The sequence below is a fragment of the Schistocerca piceifrons genome, chromosome 1 (assembly GCF_021461385.2).
Source record: "Schistocerca piceifrons isolate TAMUIC-IGC-003096 chromosome 1, iqSchPice1.1, whole genome shotgun sequence".
NCBI classification, from domain to species: domain Eukaryota; kingdom Metazoa; phylum Arthropoda; class Insecta; order Orthoptera; family Acrididae; genus Schistocerca; species Schistocerca piceifrons.
The window spans coordinates 1,239,363,755-1,239,387,700 of NC_060138.1; the positions used below are offsets into that span (position 1 = coordinate 1,239,363,755).

The window sequence follows — 23,946 nt, forward strand, 5'->3', positions numbered from 1 at the left end:
AGTATAAGTACAACAAAAGCTAAGCTTTCATGTATACTATAGGTCTTTTTTAATGTGTGTTACCCATTAAGATATATCAAACACAATTGCACCATTAAATTTTTAAGTAATGACATAAGTAGCTGGTCTTCTGAGCTTGATAAATTTTTCCAAGTGGTTGGTCCTTAAAGTGTTAAGTTTTGAATGACAGTCAGAAGCTCCATGATTTACGGAATTCATTGCACATTCTCGCACATAATATAATTCATATTGCATAAAAAGAAATTTACTTTGAAAGTGACGCTTCTCAAACCACCATTCACAATGTTTTTCCGCAATCTGCTAGAAATGTCAACAGTTGTGATATCATGCTCAGCAGACACCGTTTGTTGTTGTACTGAATAGTCTCCATACTAAAGCCTTTGACACATTCTGCTGTCTGCAGATGCCTGTGTGTGCACTGTGTTATGTTGTAGTAAATGGCACATTTTCTTTTTCATTTTGGTGTTATTCTCTTGTTTATGTTTCATTGCTGTAGTATTATTCTGCAGTAGTGGACTAAAGTAAAATTCTTTGTTAGAGCATCCTTTCTTAGCAGTCAAAATTACAAAAATTTTACCTGATAACTAAAGAAATGAAAAATTCCTTTGATTCTAAATAATTCCTGGGTTTTCCCCTGATTCTTGCCAGAAGAAAATATTCTCGCATTTTTCCTGGATTTTCTGGTTGTCCTGGGCGATATACAACCTGTTTCAAAAAATGGTGTTACAGAACAATGCTGATGGCTGTGTGTATATCAGGTAACTAATGAAGAGAAATTTAATCAGATAAAGGGGAAAAGACATTTGAGGCACAACTTGGCTAAAATAAGGCACAGCTTCTTGGGCTGTACCATACAGCATGGCTGTTCAGGAGTCTGGTAGCCAAGCATCAGCACTCCCACTCTGTCGCCACCTGGGTAGTGAGTGCTCACAGTGCAAGTGTCAGAAGTCATTACGTTGTGCTGGAGACATGCAAACTGTGAGCTGTCGTCAGAGGAATGGGCTTATGTTAAATTCACTATAGCCTTAAATGCAAGCATGTTTACACAATGGCGAAATACTTGAAATTGAGAGTAGCTCTTTTAAAACATGTGGAAAGCAGCAATATGACCAGAAATGGAGAGTTAAATTTTTAGAGAAAAACCAAGGCTTGTCTACAGCAAGCATGTTCAATTGGATGTAGGGTTGCAGTAGCTAAGCAGAGATTCAGAGGCCTGCACAAGATACAGCAGTGTGGAGAGAAGCTTCATTCAGACCAGTCTCCTGCCTGTGTGCCACATCAACAACATCTACAATTAAATAGGAGGTCAATCCATGTACTTCAATGTCTAAATATTATAGCCAATACGACTCATATGCAGGTTGTATCACCAACCATCTTTCCCTCTGAATTGTAACTCACTTTTGGCAATGGAAAATCCAGGATGGAATAATGACAATATTATGAAAAGGATAGATTGTTACTCACCACATAGCGGTGATGCTGAGTCGCAGATAGGCACTACAAAAAGACTGCCAAACAAGTAAGCTTTTGGCCAAGGAGGCCTTCATCTGAATTAGACAAAACACACACACACACACACACACACACACACACACGTGTGTGTGTGTGTGTGGGTGTGTGTGTGGGTGTGTGTGTGTGTGTGGCTGCTGAGGCTAGACTTGTTTGACAGTTCTTTTGTTGAGTCTATCTGCAACTCAGCATCTCTGCTATACGAGAGCAGTAATCTATCCTTTTCATAACACTGTCACTTTTGACAATGAACTACAAAATATTCCACAATGGCCTTTGGTCTTGTTAAAGACTCAATAAGTGCTCCCCAGGAACAGTTCACGGACGTCAGGGAGAATGTAAATGTGTTGTGACTCGCCGATCATTCAAAGCGCCACCGCGCAATTACGTGCGTCCTCTACATGTGGAGCTGTCTGCCAGCCATGCAGCAGCTGCGCGACCTAAGCGGCCAGCCGAGCAGCGGCCGCTAAACTGGCACTCAGTGCTCATTCGAATGCAAATGTGTACACATGTCTTGCTTGTCAACTTACTCTGTGACTTGTATGTGTTGTGTCGTTCTGAAATATATGTGTTAAACTTGACGTTATAACAATTGGCGACGAGGTAGTGGATTTTTCCTTTTCACCGTTGACCCACAGGTTTCCATGGCTACTGTCGAGCAACTATTGCAAAAACTCCTTCAAACAGCAAACGCTTCTAACAGCGGCGATTCGCGATTTCGTTGCAGCGTTAAATGCAGGGCGTTTCTCGTCGTTGTCTGTACCTCCTTTTCCTCCTTACGACGAGACGGCAGAAGACTGGTCTGATTATGAAAACCGTCTTCGAAAGCACTTCTTGGCATTTCATGTCAGGGATGAACAACCATGTAAGTCTCTGTTCCTTTCCTGGCTTTCACCTCAAATGTATCGGTTGTTGTCGCAATTGGCTCCTTTGAAGGCTCCTGCGTCTTTGTCCTTTGCTGAAACGTGCTCACTTCTGTCTGTCTATTTTCAAAAGCAAACGCATGTGGTAGCCTCTCGTGTTGCCTTTTATCGTTGTCAAAAACAGCCACATCAATCCTATCGCGCTTGGGCTGCTGAACTTCACGGCCTCAGTCGAAAGTGTCAATTTGTTACTGACGTTCACAAAGAACCCTATGCCGATTCCATGGTACTGGATGCTATTATCCGGTTGGCGCCCGACAAAGAAGTTCGGCAACGTGCCCTTCAGTTGGCGAATCCGACTCTAGATGAAGTTCACTCCATTGCGCAGTCTTTTGAAATTTCTCGCGCCGCTGGGGCGCAAATAGAGGCGTGGGGTGATGTCGGGGAAATACAACCTCGTGTGCTGTTGACAACCGTGCGGCGTGTCCCCGCCGGCCGACGTGGCCGCAGTGCGCTCCCACGCGCAGCCTCGGCCTAACCGTAAACAACCCGCTAAGAAACTGCAGCAAAATCCCCGGCAACTTCCTTCATGTCCGCAGTGTTTTACGAAACATTCAAGCGAGGATTGTCCCCAACATTGGACTGTGTGTCACAATTGCAAAAAGAAAGGTCGTGTGTCTTCCGATGCCCTTCCTCGCCCTACATCTGTTAAGGAACTGCAGGCCTTCTTGGGGAAAATAGCATACTATCACAAGTTTTTACCGTCTGCGGCTTCGGTGGCTCAGTCGTTGCATCGCCTGTTGCATAAAAACGTGCCTTTTCACTGGTCCGCGTCATGCGATGCGGCTTTCCAGAAATTGAAGACTATGCTGAAACAAGCCCCGTGCCTGGCTACTCATCGACCTGGCCAACATCTTGTTCTTGCCACAGACGCCTCTCAATACGGGGTCGATGCAGTCCTTGCGCACCATTTTTCTGACGGTTCGGAACAACCCATTGCTTATGCCTCAAAAACGCTCACGGATGCCCAACAAAAGTATTCTCAAATTGAGAAAGAAGCTTTGGCCATTACTTATGCTCTTCATAAGTTTGGTGTTTTTCTCTATGGCTCAAAATTTCATCTTGTTACGGATCACAAACCACTTGTTTCCTTGTTTCATCCATCAACGTCACTTCCCAACACAAGGCTGCACACCGCCTCCAGCGTTGGGCTCTTTACTTGTCTCGTTTCAATTATGAGATTCATTTCCGGCCAACGGCTCAACATGCGAATGCTGATGCTCTGTCTCGCCTTCCCATGGGTCCTGATCAGGCATTCGATAGGGACGAACTTTTGTGTTTCCACCTGGATGTTGCCGAGCAGTGGGTTGTGGACGGGTTCCCCATCATTGGGGACAGGCTGGCAGCTGCTATGGATTCTGACCCTACCCTCTCCCGGGTTTTACACTGTATTCAGAAGGGTTGGCCAGATCGCCCGTCCGCTAAGCCTTCTGATCCGTTTCGGAACTACTACGCTTTGCGCTACCACCTCATGGCTAGGGATGGTGTTATCCTCCTTTCCACTGACAACGCTTCACTGCGTGTTGTGGTACCTGCATCTTTGCGTGCTTCGGTCTTGTGCCTCCTTCGCCCAGGGCACTGGGGTGTGCCTCGCACAAAATCTCTGGTGCGCCGTCATGTGTACTGGCCCGGCATCGACTCTGAAATAGCACACATGGCCGCTGCCTGTGGCCCTTGTGCGTCACAGGCCGCTGCCCCGAACTCATCTTTGTCACTGTGGCCTTCGCCTGAGAACCCCTGGGAGTGCATTCATGCTGACTTTGCGGGACCTTTTTTAGGTACTTATTGGCTCCTCGTAATTGACGCCTACTCTAACTTTCCTTTCATTGTCCGTTGCACGTCGCCTACCACCGCGGCAACCACCAGTGCTCTCGCCCGCATTTTTTCTTTGGAAGGCCTCCCCTCTACTCTTGTTACTGATAATGGTCCGCAATTTGCCTCTTCCGAATTTGCGGATTTTTGTGCTCGTCACGGCGTTATGCATGTCACGGCCCCGCTGTTCCATCCACAATCAAACGGTGAGGCTGAACGACTGGTCCGCACATTTAAGGCTCAGATGCAGAAACTTCAGACTTCTTCTGCTGCTGATGATGCGCTTCTCCAGTTTCTGGCGTCTTACCGTTTCACCCCCATGGGCGACCACAGCCGGCTGAGCTCTTACATGGCCAACAGCCCCGCACGCTACTTCATCTTCTGTGCCTTCCACCTCACGGCCGCGTGTGCCTTCACTTGGCCGGTTCACCGCCAATGACCTCGTCTGGGTACGGGGATATGGCAGGCAGCCAAAATGGAGCCCGGGCCGCATCTTACGGCACCGTGGCAGACGCCTGTATGAAATCCAGACGGACACGAGTGTTGCAGTGCGTCATTCGGACCAGCTTCAGCCTCGTGTGCCGGCAACGCCTGTTCCGAATGCCGCTACACCACCTTCGACTCTACCTGACGCTCGGGATCTTGGCATCTCTCAATACTCACAACGCAGCCCTCTCACCGTCATCACGATGCCAGCACAAGAACGGACGCCACCAGGAGACGTGCCCATGCAGGAACCTGATGACCATCCTCTGTCAGAGCAAATCTACTCGCCGCCTCCTCCAACGGACGCCGACACATCGCCCATGTCTCCTGTCGTATCAACTGGACTTGCCGCAACGGGCAGATTGGTGCATGGGGTCCCAGCAGATTCGACCCCTATGTCTCCTGTCATCTCGACCCCTTATCATCGGGGACACTTCCGACCGTACGGGAAGCCTCCTCCTCCTCGAGACTTTACGGCGAGTCAAACAACGCCTATGGACGTTAGCCATCTCCAGGACACCTCCATCAGGGCCAGTGCAACAATTTCAAAGGGGGGAAAAGTGTTGTGACTCACCGATCATTCAAAGCGCCGCCGCGCAATTACGTGCGTCCTCTACGTGCGGCGCTGTCTACCAGCCATGCAGCAGCTGCACCACCTAAGCGGCCAGCCGAGCAGCGGCCGCTAGACTGGGACTCAGTGCTCATTCTAATGCTAACGTGTACACATGTCTTGCTTGTCAACTTACTCTGTGACTTACATGTGTTGTGTCGTTCTGAAATATATGTGTTAAACTTGACATTATAACAAAATGAAAGTGCAGCATTGGAAATGTAGAACAGATTCTATATAAAATGTTCTGGTTCTTCCAGATATAGATGGAACATCTATTATAATCATATTCAACATTCTTAATTGTACAGACCAGTAAGGATACCCACAAACACAGAACTGAAAACAAACAAACAAGCATTAATTTCATACAGTTTTACAAATTTTTGAATTATTTCTTGGTTGAAGCAAGCATTATATAGATTGGTTCTTTTCTGCAGCTTTTTTCCATGTTCCGCACGATTTTTCTGATTAATGTTATTCATCTTAGATAATTGATATAATGTCTAAGGTTTCACATTCTGTATGAATAAAATGTCATGTTAACTTACATTGATACCACTAAGAAATCTGCATTAAATGCCTTTGCATGGCATGTATTTGTTAAAGACTAATTGCTGTAATGAATTCAAAAAATTCCTCACCTTTTTTCCATCCTTGCGATCCTTTTCATTTTTAAGGAGCAGTGCACCTCGATTAGTGAAAAGTCGAGTAGGGTCACTTAACTGTTTCTCAAGATCCTGCACATGATGCCAGAGGTCAAAATACTTCTTTGCTGAACTGAATACCAACCTGTAAAATAGTTGGAAAACCATTCTAAATAATGTAACCAGAAATACATTAGACACAATAATTTATGATGAATTCACAGAAACTTCATCATGCTACCCATACCTAACCATTGTTATGTAGTTGTATTAGCAATGTTATCAGAATATTATTTTAGAGATTTTTTCCACAGCAGTATCTGTATTTGTCAAATCTCTGTCATAGTGTGTTAAGAGCCTCTTTAACACAGTGACCATTATACACAGAGGAAGGTCTAAGCCATACAGTAGATTGATAATTGAAGGCACAACTGCCCTAACTCCAACAAAAGTTAACTCATTTTAATATTATATATTTAATAATTATTACGACTGAATACGATAAGGGAGATATGACACTACAAGAAGAATTTTTATTAGGATACTGAAAGAACTAAGCTGGAGAGGAAAAAAAAAGTCAGGAGTAAATTACATTGGCTCAGAATTACTGAGATCCTTGGGAGAGCTAGCCATGAATATAAGGCAGGCAAAATATCTTTAAGAAGACTGTAATAATTCAAAGTCCAAAGAAGGTAGTTGCTCACATGTGAATACTACCAATCAGTTTAATAAGCCATGGTTGCAAAATACTGGCAAATTATTTATTTATCGAAAAACTGGTACAATGGAAAAATTTAAGAACATATAAGCCAATGATGACTCCATGAATTATCTTAGGAGATATGTTTAAGAACAACGAACCTGCGTTTATAGCATCTGTATATATAGAGAAAGGGGTAAAACAAAGAGAGGGGAAGGTTATCTACAGTTTGTAGGGAAACCAAACTACTATCTTTAAGAGTCAAAGGACAAAAAGGGAGACAGCAGTTGATAAGAGAGTGAAACAGGATGGTAGTCTACTGTGTTAATGCACATAAAATGAAGAGTCATACAGTTGAATACATGATGCACCTATAGTTCAGCTTCTATCGGACTAATGAATGATATAAACAAAGCACTATCTGGTCTGCTCCCTATAAGGCCCAGAAGGACATTCAAAGAATGGACACAGTGGGCTGCCAGGTAGGATTTATGGGAGGAACAACAAAGTTTTCTATCGAGCATTAATCCAAAGAATTTTGTGCTTTCAGTGATTATAAAGGCAATAGGACCAAGACGTAAGGATGGAGGGAGAAGTTACTTTTGACACCAAAAATTCATACAGGCGTTTTTTTCGTTGGAAAAGTGGACGCCTTTGTCTATAATCCACAAGTAGACATGGTCAAGACTGTGCTGAAGTCAGTGATACAGTAAACAGAGCAGCAAAAGATCACAAAATCATCAACAAAATGAAAGCCTAAGACAATCAGCGAGAGACAAACTAAGTTTAAGTTGAGCATGAAGCCCAGAGGCATGCCACTCTCCAGAGTATAAGGGTCTGATAAAGTCAAACATACGTATACATAAAAAAATCCCATTTTTAAATATTCTTTAATAAAGTGAGGCAAACTGCATCAGAAGCCCCATCTGTGCATTGTATGGAGGATTCCCTGTCTACAGCAAAGTTTTACAAGCCTTTTCAAAATCAAAAAATCAAGCTAAGGTCCAGCATTTCCGCAGAACGCTGCCCATGATGTAAGTCCACAAGGTGACAAGATGGAAGACTGCAGAGCGATTCCTATGAAATCGACATTGAAAGCTTATTGTCTGGTACTGAGGTGCAAGAACATGATGATCAAAGGGCATACTCTAGTTCCTTCATAATAAGAACAGTATTAGGCCCAAAGTGTTGGGGAGATTGCCAAGATCCACAATGATATTGTTTGCAACAGTTAGACTGGGTACTGGAAGCTGGACCTTTTAGCTAGCAACGTGACAAAGTTTAACACAGTCAGTTGGTCAAGGGGACAAGAAATCCAAGAGGCTTCTTTGCTATCTCTGATAATTCAGTGGCTATTTGCATGCATCTGTTTATATTGGGCACAGTCTTCCATCATGGTGCCGTGTTCAAAGATATGGAGAACATATCTTTGTTTGCGAACCACGTCTCAACATTCCTCAGTCCACCACGGGATTAGGGTTCATTGCAGAAAAGAAGAGACCTAGGGTAAGGGAAGTTCAGAGGCTGAGATGGCAATATTCATAAGGTACTTTACCTGATTTCCAGTGCTGTAGAATTATGTGTCTAAGGTCATTAATGAGGAGCTGAGCTTCCAGTTAGTTTTGGAAAGCTGCCAAGTTGTCTTAAGCATGGATTTTACATGGTTCAACAAGTGATTTATGCATGGAAACTAGTCGCCTGAGTGTATGTCTGGAATGATGGACAATTCTAGAAGGTGCGCAAATTTTGCTCTGCAGAAGGAGTGATCCAGATGTGACAATTAATGTAAAGAATCTAAATAAAATGTGGGTTAACCTGTTTGAGGTTAACACTATTAAGCTGGCCCAGAATATCTGCCAGGAGCTTGCCCCTCATGCAGCATCTGGGAGAGCCCCGAACAATATAGTGGATACTATCTTCACCAAACAGAAAAAAAGATGTTGGGAGATGGGCAATATGTTGCAGTATGTCAGCACAGGGAAGAACAAGTGGTGGAGATATGCAATTATCATAAAGAGAAAAAAAAAAGATAATTCTAGGAACGTAAATACAAAGAGCAACAATTAGTAACTGGTTGTTCAACATAATGGTTTGACTATGAATGAGCGTCATTGCACACTCATGATCTGGAGTTCCCAAATCAGGAGCAAGGTCATAACGTACTAGGGTGAAGTGTGAGAGGTCAAAGCTGTCTTGAGGTCATATCTTCGTTTCTCGCATGCCTATAAGCTGGGGATTGTGAAAATAGTAACATATGCGGTTCTGGCCAACACAGTTAGATGCCACATACATTCCATACATATATATAAGGTTAAGAGATCGCAGCCATGTTAGTGAGAGTCACCTCAGCAACTTTGGAGGGCCTGGCTTCAATTTGTGTTGGATTACACTATTTTTTATTCCTTCAATCATAGAACTTTCCTCACAGGGTACACCAGCTCTCTCTTAGAGAATCAATTCACAATTTCCTCTGGTGAAGTGGAGGTTCGCTGAGCAATGCTTTTGTACAGTGTTGCTGTTGAGGATGGTCTCCAAGTTGGAAGAATATTTTTCTTTACTTGTCTTCACAATTCCTGTAAATTTGTCTGATGATGATCTGGCCTTTCGCTTCCCAAAGGTAAGCAGAAAATCTTCTGGGGAGTATCCCCTCCAAAATTTCATTTCTTTTGTATCAATCATAAGAGATTTTCCATGTGTGGGTGAAAGTTTTATAGTATGTTGTGCAGGAAATAGCAGTGGCACAGAGGGATGCTACTTTAGTGCTTGGAGATTTTACAATTGTGGCACTAAGCTGGAGGTTGCAGATACATGTGGGCATATCCTTTTTTGGTTGTGGTGTTGCCACAATAAAGCTGTAACTGCAATGTGATTGTATAGAAGGCTTTCGAATGGCAAATATTTTCAGAAAAACAGTAAGTGTGACTTTTCCATCATCCAGATCTGTGTAGCCCACTCATAAAGGTACACAGGCCATTCACAAGGCAAAACATCATGGTTTCTAGTGTAGTTAGTTAGTTACTTGCTCCACGGATCATTTGCGTGATAGATCCTAATTATATGAAATAGGTCATTTTAGATTCAAACTGCAAATTAATTTGTACATATGGTTACATACTGAATATTTCTAAGTTTTTTTTTATAATACAAAAAGAAAAAAAAAGATATACAGATATGAATTAGTTATTCCTACTTATCACCTTGTACACATTACAGTAAAACACATTCTTCTATGGAACAGAAGGAGTTGTCAAGGAGAAACTTTCTGTTTGTTTTCCAATTTTACTATACTGTCTGATAGACGTTTTATATCAGTGAGTAAGTGATCAAAAATTTTTGCTGAAGCAATGCACAACCCTTTTTGTGTTAGAGACAACCTTATCTACAGTTATGAATGTCATTTTCCCTTCTGGTATTGTAACTGTGTAAATGATAGTTTCTTTTGAACTGTAGTGGATTGTTTCCACAAACTTCATAAGGAAATAAATATACTGTGAAGTAGTAGTCAGAATGCCCAACTCCTTCAAAAGATGTCTACAAGATGACTGTTGGTGAGCTATATTGCGTAAAATTGCATAGTATTTCATCGATGCAACTGCTTGGCCGCACGATCTGAGGCGTCATGCCATGGATTGCGCAGCCCCTCCCACTGGAGGTTCGAGTCCTCCCTCGTGTGTGTGTGTGTGTGTGTGTGTAGTAGTTGTTGTTGTTGTTGTTAGCGTAAGTTAGTTTAAGTAGTGTGTAAGTCTAGGGACCGATGACCCAAGCAGTTTGATCCCTTAGGAATTCACACACATTTGAACAACTGCTCGATATCTTCAGGTGGTGGTAATTGCTCCTGTCACTGCTGCAGTCATACATTGCAGCAGTACTAATGAAATATTGTGCAATTTACACAATATGATCCGGCAGAAAACCCGTGAAGTGTATTTGCAACAGATCTAACAGGAAAGCCTGAAAAGTCACCACATATTATTCTTACAGCACATTTTTGAGCAACAAAGACTTACTTTCTTAAAGATGATTAACATTGTCATATATGACATTATTGATTGAGAATATACAAAATATGTCAACTTACGGATTTGTCTCGCCCCAAGATTTGCAATGATTCTAAGTGCAAATGTGGCTGAACTAAGTGTGCTTTTTCCAATTTAAATTCTCACCAATAAGGACTCCTATCAATTTTGAAGTTTCCACCCTATTTACTACTTCCTCACCACGTGTTACACTTATCATTGGTGTATTACCCTAGACGTGCAGAACTGAATATGTTGTGTGTTTTTAAAGTTGAGGATGAGACCATTCACAGAAAACCAGTCAATGACACTTTTAAGAACTCTGTTTACCATTCCTTTTGTTTCTGTATGTATGTTCAGACCGATTACAATACTAGTGTCATCTGCAAAAAGAACTAATTCTCTTTGTTACGTATTAGATGGAAGATCATTTACTTATATGAGGAACAATAGTGGATCTAAAATTGTGCCTTGGGGAACCCCATATGTGATTTCTCCCCAGTAGGAATTGTGAGTCCAGACTATAATGGTTGAATTACTAAGTAAATGAAATTGGGGAGGGGGAGAAAATAGCATGTTGTCACAGATGGAGAGTTACCTGCAGACACTGAAGTGTATCTGGTGTACCTTAAGCAACTGTAATAGGGCCACTGCTGCACTTGCTTTACATTAATGACTTATTGGATCATATTAGTTGCAATCTTTGATTTTTCACACTTAAAGCAGTTAAGTATAAAACAATTTATCCAGTAAATATTGTAGTAATATGCTGCTTGTTCTGGAAAACATATCAGCCTGGTGCAAAACTGACAACTAGCTCTTATTGTAAAGAAATGTAAGAGTCAGTTATTCTATTTAAACATTTGTGTGTTACTGTGTGAAGAGATATGTGAATGTTCACATGGGCTCAGTTGTAGGTAAAGCAACTGGTAGGATTTGACCCATGGGTAAAATACCTGGTAACTGCAGTTTGTTTACAAGAGAGACCACATACAAATCACATGAACACTGCTCAAATATATGGAATCCATATCAAGGTGAATTGTCATGTGCTATCAAGTGTATACAGAGAAGTGCACTGTGAACAATCAAAGGCTGGGTTAATGGTTGAGAAACTACAGAAATGTTGAAAAATCTTAACTAGCAGAAACCTGAAGAAAGCCAATATTAATCACACAACAACTCACTTAGACAATTTTAACAATCAGCTTTCAGGGCAGAAACTACGAATATTCTTCAGTATCTATCATTTCATTCTCACAGAGGTTGTGATTATAAAATTACAAAATAGTAGTTTTAACAGGTGTACAAGCAGTCATTCTTCCCATGAAAAGAGAAAAAATCTTAATACATATGCCAAACAAATCTTAGAGATTTATAGAGTACTGATGCAGGATTAAAATAGCATTTGAATCTATTGTATTTGGATTTCTTTCTTTCTTAATTCAGTCACCGAGAGAAATATGGGAAATGAAAAAAGACAGGGACGATCTACAATAACTGAACAGAAAAAAAGAGCCATTCTTAAAGTATGAATTAAGATTGAGGAAACTTATCTGAAGTAAAATAGATCAACAACCTGTATTAAAATTCCAGAAAACTTCTAATAATGATCCATCAGAAATCAATAAGTCAAAGAGAACCCCAAAATTTGAAAGAAATATTAAGGTGCACTACTTATATGATTGTTGTTGTTGTGGTCTTCAGTCCTGAGACTGGTTTGATGCAGCTCTCCATGCTACTCTATCCTGTGCAAGCTTTTTCATCTCCCAGTACCTACTGCAACCTACATCCTTCTGAATCTGCTTAGTGTATTCATCTCTTGGTCTCCCTCTACGATTTTTACCCTCCACGCTGCCCTCCAATACTAAATTGGTGATCCCTTGATGCCTCAGAAAATGTCCTACCAACCGATCCCTTCTTCTGGTCAAGTTGTGCCACAAACTTCTCTTCTCCCCAATCCTATTCAATACTTCCTCATTAGTTATGTGATCTACCCATCTAATCTTCAGCATTCTTCTGTAGCACCACATTTCGAAAGCTTCTATTCTCTTCTTGTCCAAACTATTTATCGTCCATGTTTCACTTCCATATATGGCTACAATCCATACGAATACTTTCAGAAATGACTTCCTGACACTTAAATCAATACTGGATGTTAACAAATTTCTCTTCTTCAGAAACGCTTTCCTTGCCATTGCCAACCTACATTTTATATCCTCTCTACTTCGACCATCATCAGTTATTTTGCTCCCCAAATAGCAAAACTCCTTTACTACTTTAAGTGCCTCATTTCCTAATCTAATTCCCTCAGCATCACCCGACTTAATTAGACTACATTCCATTATCCTTGTTTTGCTTTTGTTGATGTTCATCTTATATCCTCCTTTCAAGACACTGTCCATTCCATTCAACTGCTCTTCCAAGTCCTTTGCTGTCTCTGACAGAATTACAATGTCATCGGCGAACCTCAATGTTTTTATTTCTTCTCCATGAATTTTAATACCTACTCCGAATTTTTCTTTTGTTTCCTTTACTGCTTGCTCAATATACACATTGAACAACATCGGGGAGAGGCTACAACCCTGTCTTACTCCCTTCCCAACCACTGCTTCCCTTTCATGTCCCTCGACTCTTATAACTGCCATCTGGTTTCTGTACAAATTGTAAATAGCCTTTTGCTCCCTGTATTTTACCCCTGCCACCTTTAGAATTTGAAAGAGAGTATTCCAGTCAACATTGTCAAAAGCTTTCTCTAAGTCTACAAATGCTAGAAACGTAGGTTTGCCTTTCCTTAATCTTTCTTCTAAGATAAGTCGTAAGGTCAGTATTGCCTCACGTGTTCCAGTGTTTCTACGGAATCCAAACTGATCTTCCCCGAGGTTGGCTTCTACTAGTTTTTCCATTTGTCTGTAAAGAATTCGTGTTAGTATTTTGCAGCTGTGACTTATTAAGCTGATAGTTCAGTAATTTTCACATCTGTCAACACCTGCTTTCTTTGGGATTGGAATTATTATATTCTTCTTGAAGTCTGAGGGTATTTCGCCTGTTTCATACATCTTGCTCACCAGATGGTAGAGTTTTGTCAGGACTGGCTCTCCCACAGCCGTCAGTAGTTCCAATGGAATATTGTCTACTCCGGGGGCCTTGTTTCGACTCAGGTCTTTCAGTGCTCTGTCAAACTCTTCACACAGTATCGTACCTCCCATTTTTGTCTTCATCTACATCCTCTTCCATTTCCATAATATTGTCCTCAAGTACATCGCCCTTGTATAGACCCTCTATATACTCCTTCCACCTTTCTGCTTTCCCTTCTTTGCTTAGAACTGGGTTTCCATCTGAGCTCTTGATATTCATACAAGTCGTTCTCTTATCTCCAAAGGTCTCTTTAATTTTCCTGTAGGCGGTATCTATCTTACCCCTAGTGAGATAGGCCTCTACATCCTTACATTTGTCCTCTAGCCATCCCTGCTTAGCCATTTTGCACTTCCTGTCGATCTCATTTTTGAGACGTTTGTATTCCTTTTTGCCTGTTTCACTTACTGCATTTTTATATTTTCTCCTTTCATCAATTAAATTCAATATTTCTTCTGTTACCCAAGGATTTCTACTAGCCCTCGTCTTTTTACCTACTTGATCCTCTGCTGCCTTCACTACTTCATCCCTCAAAGCTACCCGTTCTTCTTCTACTGTATTTCTTTCCCCCATTCCTGTCAATTGCTCCCTTATGCTCTCCCTGAATCTCTGTACAATCTCTGGTTCTTTCAGTTTATCCAGGTCCCATCTCCTTAAATTCCCACCTTTTTGCGGTTTCTTCAGTTTTAATCTACAGGTCATAACCAATAGATTGTGGCCAGAGTCCACATCTGCCCCTGGAAATGTCTTACAATTTAAAACCTGGTTCCTAAATCTCTGTCTTACCATTATATAATCTATCTGATACCTTTTAGTATCTCCAGGGTTCTTCCATGTATACAACCTTCTTTCATGATTCTTAAACCAAGTGTTAGTTATGATTATGTTGTGCTCTGCGCAAAATTCTACCAGGCGGCTTCCTCTTTCATTTCTGTCCCCCAATCCATATTCACCTACTATGTTTCCTTCTCTCCCTTTTCCTACACTCGAATTCCAGTCACCCATGACTATTAAATTTTCGTCTCCCTTCACAATCTGAATAATTTCTTTTATTTCATCATACATTTCTTCAATTTCTTCGTCATCTGCAGAGCTAGTTGGCATATAAACTTGTACTACTGTAGTAGGTGTGGGCTTCGTATCTATCTTGGCCACAATAATGCGTTCACTATGCTGTTTGTAGTAGCTTACCCACATTCCTATTTTTTTATTCATTATTAAACCTACTCCTGCATTACCCCTATTTGATTTTGTGTTTATAACCCTGTAGTCACCTGACCAGAAGTCTTGTTCCTCCTGCCACCGAACTTCACTAATTCCCACTATATCTAACTTCAACCTATCCATTTCCCGTTTTAAATTTTCTAACCTACCTGCCCGATTAAGGGATCTGACATTCCACGCTCCGATCCGTAGGACGCCAGTTTTCTTTCTCCTGATAACGACATCCTCTTGAGTAGTCCCCGCCCGGAGATCCGAATGGGGGACTATTTTACCTCCGGAATATTTTACCCAAGAAGACGCCATCATCATGTAATCATACAGTAAAGCTGCATGCCCTCGGGAAAAATTACGGCTGCAGTTTCCCCTTGCTTTCAGCCGTTCGCAGTACCAGCACAGCAAGGCCGTTTTGGTTATTGTTACAAGGCCAGATCAGTCAATCATCCAGACTGTTGCCCTTGCAGCTACTGAAAAGGCTGCTGCCCCTCTTCAGGAACCACATGTTTGTCTGGCCTCTCAACAGATACCCCTCCGTTGTGGTTGCACCTACGGTACGGCTATCTGTATCGCTGAGGCACGCAAGCCTCCCCACCAACGGCAAGGTCCAATTCCATCTTCATGTACCCAAGTGCACATGCTCACATAAATAAAATAGTATGTACAACTCAACTGCCTCAAGCACCTTTAAAGCGCAGAATAAATATGTCACACTACAGTGGAGACTGACAGTCATGTCGAAGCTCTGAGTCTGTTGATAAGACACGCTTTATGTCCAATATAAAGCACTATGCTTGAAAGGGTAAGATAACAGTTCAGGTCATCGGCCTGCATAGGAACATAACAAGAGGAAATTTCAATTAGTTCTGGTCATCAACCAGCATAGAAACATAATAAGAAGAAATTTCATTTCATAGCGCACACTGATTCAGAATTAAGTGTCATCTTTGAAAACAAAACTGTAATTTGTATATCCACAATTAAGCCATTGTAGCCCATTGAGTTATACCATACATTAAGCCTTTGTAACTTATAAACAAGTAAAAAACACATACTAGCAAACGAAACGCAACTAGGAGCATAGAGGTCAGATTGCTTATATGTAAAACTTTGCCGAGAGTTCTATTCAGTGACGTACTGAACAATCCAAAATGAATATAGCACATGATGATTACAATATTGTACATAGATCTGTAATGCACCATAGAGTACTGTCCACAGTGTTGCTTCATATCGGAGCACTGAAACAGATTTACATCTATGTGCTTCGGCAATTTGATTTCATCTGCTATGTGCTGAACTATGGCAAGCATATCACTGCATGGTTCAAAACTAACAAACATCTCATAAAGCAATAAGCTTCTGAACACCACTGCTGGTGCACAGAGTGGCAAAATGTAGTTTGTGGATAAGTCCCGCTTAATCCTGTACAACAGCATTGGCCGCATCCTGATAGGTGCTAAATAGTGAATATAATCTGGCAGTGTACATTGCTGAGTAGTATAGCAGACAAGTGCTAATTGTGATTGTTTGGGGCTCAGTGAAACATGTTAAATGTCTAAACGGAAGAATGTGCCAGACGAAATGTGGGATGTGCTGGAAGAGAATCTTTCATCTACATAATTCAGAGATGATACTGAGGCAGAATACAAATAGCACAGATACTAAAATAGCTGTCAATGTCATTGGTATTGCAGTTTACAGTTCACTGGGGATTTGGGTGGCTGCATTTTGGTTAATTAGTTTGGCAGTGGACAATCATGTAAGTAGCCAGCTGTTTAGTTCTGTAATCAATGATAAATTGGAAAGACTTTATCATAAATTTTATTTAATTTTCAACTATGCAGGAAAAGATAGAGTGCTACTTACCATAAAGAAGACACGTTAAGTTTCAGACAAGCACAATTACAAAACACTTGGTCACAGCATTCATCAGCAAAATAGAAACACATACCGTTCATATGCACAAGCAAGCACACCTTGTGCACACATTACCACCAACTTAGGCAGCTCGGGCCGGAATGTAAATACCACGTGGAATGCAAGCAGAAATCTCAAGGTGTGAGGAAAGGGAAGGGGTAGTAGTGTACGGTTGGGGGTGGAGACGAATGCTGTCTGGTGGAGTCTGCAGAGACTAGACTGCCAATAGGTGGACTGTCAGGAGGTTGTGGGGCAGGGAGGTGGGGAAAAAAGGTGTGAAAAAGGAGAGGAGTGGAGAAAGATGGGTGGGTGCAGAGGGCAGCAAATGAAGAGGGTAGGAGGCGAAAAAGGAGAGGAGATGATAGGACAGAGGAGTAGAAACTGTTGGATGGAGGATGTGGGAACAGTAGGTTACTGTAGATTGAGGCTGGGATAATTACAGGAGCAGAGAATGCATTGTAAGGATCAACATCCACATCTACATAAATACTCCGCAAGCCACCGTACAGTGCATGAGGAGGGTACCCCGTACCACCACTAGTCGTTTCATTTCCTTTCCACTTGTGAATATAGCAAGAAGAAAATGAGTGTCTATATGCCTCCACATGAGCCCTAATTTCTAGTATCTTATTGCCATGGTCCTTAAGCGCAATGTATGCTGGTGGCAGAAAAATTTTGTGGCAGTCACCTTCAAAAGCTGGTTCTCTATATTTCCTCAATGGTGTTTCTCGAAAAGAAAGTCACCTTCCCTCCAGGGATTCCCATTCGAGTTCCCAGAGCATCTCCATAACATTTAGGTGTTGTTCGAATCTACCATAACAAATCTAGCAGCCCACCTCTGAATTGCTTCGATGTCTTCCTTCAATCTGATGTGGTACGGATCCCAAATACATGAGCAGTACTCAAGATAAGGTTGCACCGGTGTCCCATATGCAGTCTCTTTTACAGGAGACCCACTCTCTGCTAAAATTCTCCCAATAAACTGAAGTGAAACATTCGCCTTCCCCACAACAGTCCTCACATGCTCATCCCATTCCATATTGCTTTTCAACATTTGCGCCCAGATATTGAAACGACATGACTGTGTCCAGCAGGAGACGACTAATATGTATCCAAACAATACAGGTTTGTTCTTCTTACTCATCTGCATTAACTTCATTTTTTCACATTTAGAGCTAGCTGCCATTCATCAGACCAAATAGAAATCTTGTCAAAGTTGTCTTGCATCTTCTTATAATCATTGAACTTTTACACCTTAGCATACACCACAGCATCAGCAGCAGACAACTGCAGAATGCTGCCCACTCTGTCCACCATATCATTTACGTATATAGAGAACAACAGTGGTTCTATCACTCTTCCTTGGGGCACTCCTGACAATACCCTTGTCTCTGATGAACACTCATCATCAAGGACAACATACTGGGCTCTATCACTTAAGAAGTCTTCGAACTCATTCCATATGCTCGTACCTTTGTTAACAGCCAGCAATGGGGCACTGTGTCAAATGCTTTCCGGGATTCTAGAAATATGGAATCTGCTTTTTGCCCTTCATCCATAGTTTGCAGTATATCATGTGAGAAAAGGGCAACCTGAGTTTTACATGAGCAATGTTTTCTAAAACCATGCTAATTCGATGATATAAGCTTCTCAACGACAAGAAAGTTTAATATATTTGACCTGAGAATGTTCAAGGATTCTGCAGTAAACCAAAGTTAGGGATATTGATCTGTAATTATGTGGGTCCCTTCTTATATACTGGAGTTACCTGTGTTTTTTTCCAATCACTTGGGACTTTGTACTGGGTGAGAGATTCATGACAGATGCAGACAGGGTACGGAGCCAACACCATAGAGTACCCTTTGTAAAACTGAACTGGATTCTATTTGGACCAGGTGAATCATTTTCTTTCAAATCTTCAGTTGCTTCTCTATAGCAGGGATTCTTATTACTATTGTCATCCATAAAGGAGTCTGTCCAATGGTAAAATGATGGTACGTTTGCACAATTCTCTTGTGTGAACAATATTTCTTAAACAAGAGATTTAAAACTTCGGCTTTCAATGTCCTATCTTCAACTACCACACCACACTGGTCAACAAGGGACTGAATGAAAGCCTTAGACCTGCTTAGCGATTTTACATAGGACCAGAATTTTCTCTGGTTCTCTACCAGATCTTTTGCTAAGGTGTGACGGTGGTAGATGTTGTATGCTTTGCTTATAGAGCTTTTCACAGACGCAGGAATCTCTACTAACCTTCACTTGTCATCATTTGTCCATTCTCTTTTGAATTGACAGTGCAACCACCTCTGCTTCCTCAGTATCTTCCGAATTTCGTTATTGAACCATGGTGGATTTTTTCCATCCTTTATCTACTCACTAGGCACATAATTCTCCAGACCACAATTTACAATCTGCTTAAACTTTGACCATAATTACTCTAAATCCATCTTACTGGAACTAAGTGATGTCAATTCATTGACTAAATGAGATGCTAACAACTGCTCATCAGCTATATCTAGAAGAAACACTCCCCTAACCTTCTTGACTTATTTATTAACTTTTGTAATCATAGTTGCTGTAATGACATCATGATCGCTAATCCCTGTTTCTATAATGACAATGTCAATAAGGTCCAGTCTTTTTAGCCACAAGGTCTAAGATATTTCCATTGCATGTGGGCTGCCAAGCTAGCTGCTCAAGACAGTTTTCAGAAAACATGTTCAAAAGTATTTCACTTGAATCCAAAAGCATTCCAGTCTACATTCAGTAGGTGAATTTCACCTAAAACTAGCAACGCACAATCTGGGTATTTAAGCGCTACTAACTCCCATCGGCACTGTTCAGGAAAAGCTGGTGGTGGAGGGGATGATCCAAATAGGTTGAGTAGTGAAGCAGCCAATAAAATGTTATGTTCAGCTGCATGTTGTGCCACAGGGTGGTCTACTTTGCTATTGGCCACAGTTTGGCAGTGGCCCTTCATCCTGTCGGACACCTGATTGGTAGTCATACCAATGTAAAAAGTTGTGCAATTATTGCAACAGACCTGCTAAATGACATGGCTGATTTCACTGGTGGCCGAACCCCTGATGGGGTAGGACAAACCTGTGACAGGACTGGAATCAGAAGTACTGGTTGGGTGGATTGGGCAGATTTTGCACCTGGGTCTTCCTCAGGGATATGATCCTTGTGGCAAGGGGTTGGGATTGGGAGTGTCACACGGATGAACTAGGAAGCGGTAGGAAATCTCTATGATAGAATGTCCCTCATTTCAAGGCATTATGAAAGGTAATCAAAGCCCTGGCAAAAGATGTGATTCAGTTGTTCCAGTTGAGGGTGGTACTGGGTGATGAAGGGGACACTCCTTTGTGGCTCGTTCTTGGGGGTGGTGGGAGGATTGGTGGTGTGAGAAAATGGCAACGAAGATCTGTTTGCAGACTAATCCACGACTACTTCTCCTTTGAAGCAAAAGTATACAAACAAAACAGCGGCATCCTCCATGCCAACCTGTTTGTGAGAGCATACAACATACGGTGGAGAAAGTAGGGTCGGCAGCGGGCAGCAAGAGGGGGGGAAGCTGGAAAGAAGAGGGGTGAAAGACTGAGGTCGTGTGTGTGTGTGTGTGTGTGTGTGTGTGTGTGAGAGAGAGAGAGAGAGAGAGAGAGAGAGAGAGAGAGGGAGAGGTGTGTGTGTGTGTGTGTGTGTGTGTGTGTGTTTCAGAAGAATGCCTTCTGACCGAAATCTTACATGTTAAGTAATCTTTTTGTTGTGCCTGCCTGTGACTCATCATCTCCACTATGTAGTGAGAAGCAATCTATCCTTTTCATCATACTGTCATTATTCCATCCTAGATTTTCCACAACTCAAAATGGTAACGTGACAAAAACACACATATGGAAAACTGTAAAGTAAATGGAGCAAAGCACCGCACTTCATGTACGTGGCTGCCTATTCATGGTGCTACATTTGGTCAGGCAGGAAATATCTGTGACTTGAAAGCAAGAGGATTCATTCATATGAGACAGACATGGGATGCATGATTGGAACCAGGAGAAGCACAGTATGGTCAGCATATCACATAGGTCATGTAGGCCATTATTTTGGAGAATGACATTATAATTTTGGAGTACCACTCTTTCCATCATGCAGAAGGTATTCAATGACTGGGTGTAGGACACGGCTGAAAATTTTCAAGGCCTGATTGACATTTTGTCATAAAGGGAGTGTCAGATGAAAATGTACTGATGCATTCAGAAGAGATTAATTATTATCTTTGTGAAAGTATGAATACAGACCAGAGCTAGAAATTTTATGTTAAGTCCATTGCAAGGGGCACCAAAGGACACACAGAATTTTAGGGAAAATACATCAGACTGTACTTTGGACAGTGTGAAGAGAATTTGCTGTAATGGCACAAGTAGAATGCACGAGGGTTCATTGTGGAGCTTATCAAAGAAGAAAATTAGTAAAAAAGGGACCAAAAATGAAACAAAGTAAAAAGGGACCAAAAATGAAACAAAGTAATAACATAATTTTAGAAATAAGTGACTGGATTCAGATTTATTATAAAGCAGAGACAGCAAAGTAGAAGACATACAATCTAAAAAGGTTGGTGAGACACTAAATTTGAAGATGTTCATTTGAGAAATTTCATGTGCGATTGTACTGAATAATGCATTATTGTAAAGCTAAAATTGGCAACGTAATATACAAGTATGTTGTTATGGTCCTATCAACAGGAGAAAGTAAATACATCAAAGATTAAAAAAATAGTTAGGGTAACATACAGAAAAAAAACACTATTGAAATAAGTGTTGTGGCAAAGAGAGTGAAAAGCTTGCAGCCTAGCAATTAATTGCATGTTTGGTCATGTTTAATCATGACTGAGTATCCAACATACAGTTTGTACATCTTTAAAAACACTCCACTGCCTTTCTTTCTGCAACTTCCACACTGCACACTCCACTTCAATGACAATCTGGCCCATCATAAAAACCACTTATTTTGAAAAATAATGATTACTTTTTTTACAGTCAATATGTCTCTTATTACACTTTATCTCTGAGCAGACTAATATGAACTACTATTAATTACATCTGCATTAAGTCAGAATCTCTTCCAAAGCATTTACAATAAAAATAGCTATCTCTGGCAGCCACATTTACATTCCGTGATTCTATTTGTACTTAAAATTCATAACACAATATTATCAGTAACCATTCAAATGACCTGAATGGAAGACCTGTTCCACACCGCTCTCCCTCCCCAATCATCTCCTATTGTGTTCCAATCAAAGGTGCTTCCTATCTGATCAGCTGTAAGGCTACAGTTGAAACCATCAATATTATATACCAGCTGTACTGAAATTATTGTGCAGCATTATGTGTGGGCATGACAACAGACCAATTGTCTGCCTGCATTGCACAAACTGCAAATTTACCTACCCAATTGCTGAACATGCCACTGACTATAGCACTAGGGATGTCAACAACTACTTCAATACCTGTGCCGTTTATATCTTGCCTCCAGACTGAGCAGATTGGGAGAATTCTTCTAATGTATCCTCCATTCCAACAACCACCTGGTCTGAACAGATTATATTTTTAATTGGGTATAAATTTTTGAAATTAAGTGTTTGATGGTAAGGTGACCACTGACATAAAAATAACTGGTGCAAAAGAAGGTAACTGCCATTACTAATTTCACTTCATAAAAAAATTTGGTAATTTGGGCTTTATAATATATCAGAAGTAAACCAATTACTCTATAAGAAAAGTAGATGTAAATTTTACGTAGATTTAGAGTTCAGTGACCATTTTTTGATATTCTAGGAAAGTCTAAGAGTAGTGATACCCAAATACATATTTTAGAGCCTCTGAATGGTTAATAATGACTTCCAAACTGGATAGAGAAGATGTACTTAGGGGAAAAAGGATGAACAGAAGGAAGAATGAATTCAATATGCACAGAAGAGGTTTGTAAAATGGGGTGTGGTGAAAAAGACTGTAATAAGATATACAGCAAATATTACAGATAAAAGACCCACAGTTCAAGGAAAGAAAGTCTGCAGTGCTTTTGTCAGAGAAATCAAACAAGATTTGCTAAGTTCATTATTCACAGATCAGAAATAAGAAATGTTTTAAATAATAAAATGCTACATAAAAGTGCACATTACAGAACAAAATTAAGCAGTTGGGCGAAGTACTGACAGAAGAAGGAAAATGATATTAGCACTGGAAAAGAAAAAAAGAGAAATTGTAATTGGAATATGAACCTAATTGATCAGTATAGGAAAAAGTGCAAAAAAACGTAAACATACTCATTGTTTTTATACAATACTTCCAATGTAGCAAGATACTTTCTATGTTTGTCCAGGATTGTTTCAGACACAACAGGTACATTATACTCTGGGAACTCTTCTTTCTGTGTATCTGTATAACAACACAGAGCCCACATTTTCTCTACATCTTCTCGTAAAACTTTTATCTGATGCTCTGTTAACAGTTCTTCTTCTTCTTTCAGGAAATTTTGCATGTAATTCTGGAAAAAATAAATAGGCAAAAAACTCAGAAGAAATCATTTATAAAGCTAAAATGAAAAAGAAGTAAACTAAATACAATAGAGCATGATCAGGGTTTTGTATCCATTCTATAATGAGGACATTAGTGATAAGGCCAAGGTCGAACTGAGGAAGGATAAGCAAGGAACTGATCATGTCCTTTTGAAGGGTCATCTGATATCTGCCTTAAATGATTTAGGGAAACCACAAAAAACCTAGATTTGGACAGAGATTTCAATCACTGTCTACCTAAATATGGGTCCAGTGTCTTACGACGGTAGCACTGGACTTGCGGGTAGGGAGTGGGGGCAGAAGATTTCCAATGAAATTCAATACAGATATGGAAGGAATTAACAAACTGAAACTGAAGTCACAAGAATGAGTCAT

The 23,946-nt window shown here is 40.9% G+C and overlaps 1 protein-coding gene across 2 annotated transcripts in view; it reads right to left on the reverse strand.

The window, feature by feature from the left end:
* The window catches only part of LOC124803121, a 109,448-nt gene that overhangs the window by 55,013 nt on the left and 30,489 nt on the right, over positions 1–23,946 (reverse strand). For both annotated transcript variants that reach the window (XM_047264304.1, XM_047264296.1), the window contains exons 3-4: positions 23,320–23,540; positions 6,009–6,156 (exon numbers count right to left, since the gene is read on the reverse strand). In XM_047264304.1, the coding sequence (XP_047120260.1) occupies positions 6,009–6,156; positions 23,320–23,534 (363 nt within the window). In that variant the 5' untranslated portion in view covers positions 23,535–23,540. The remainder of the gene's footprint in view (positions 1–6,008; positions 6,157–23,319; positions 23,541–23,946) is intronic.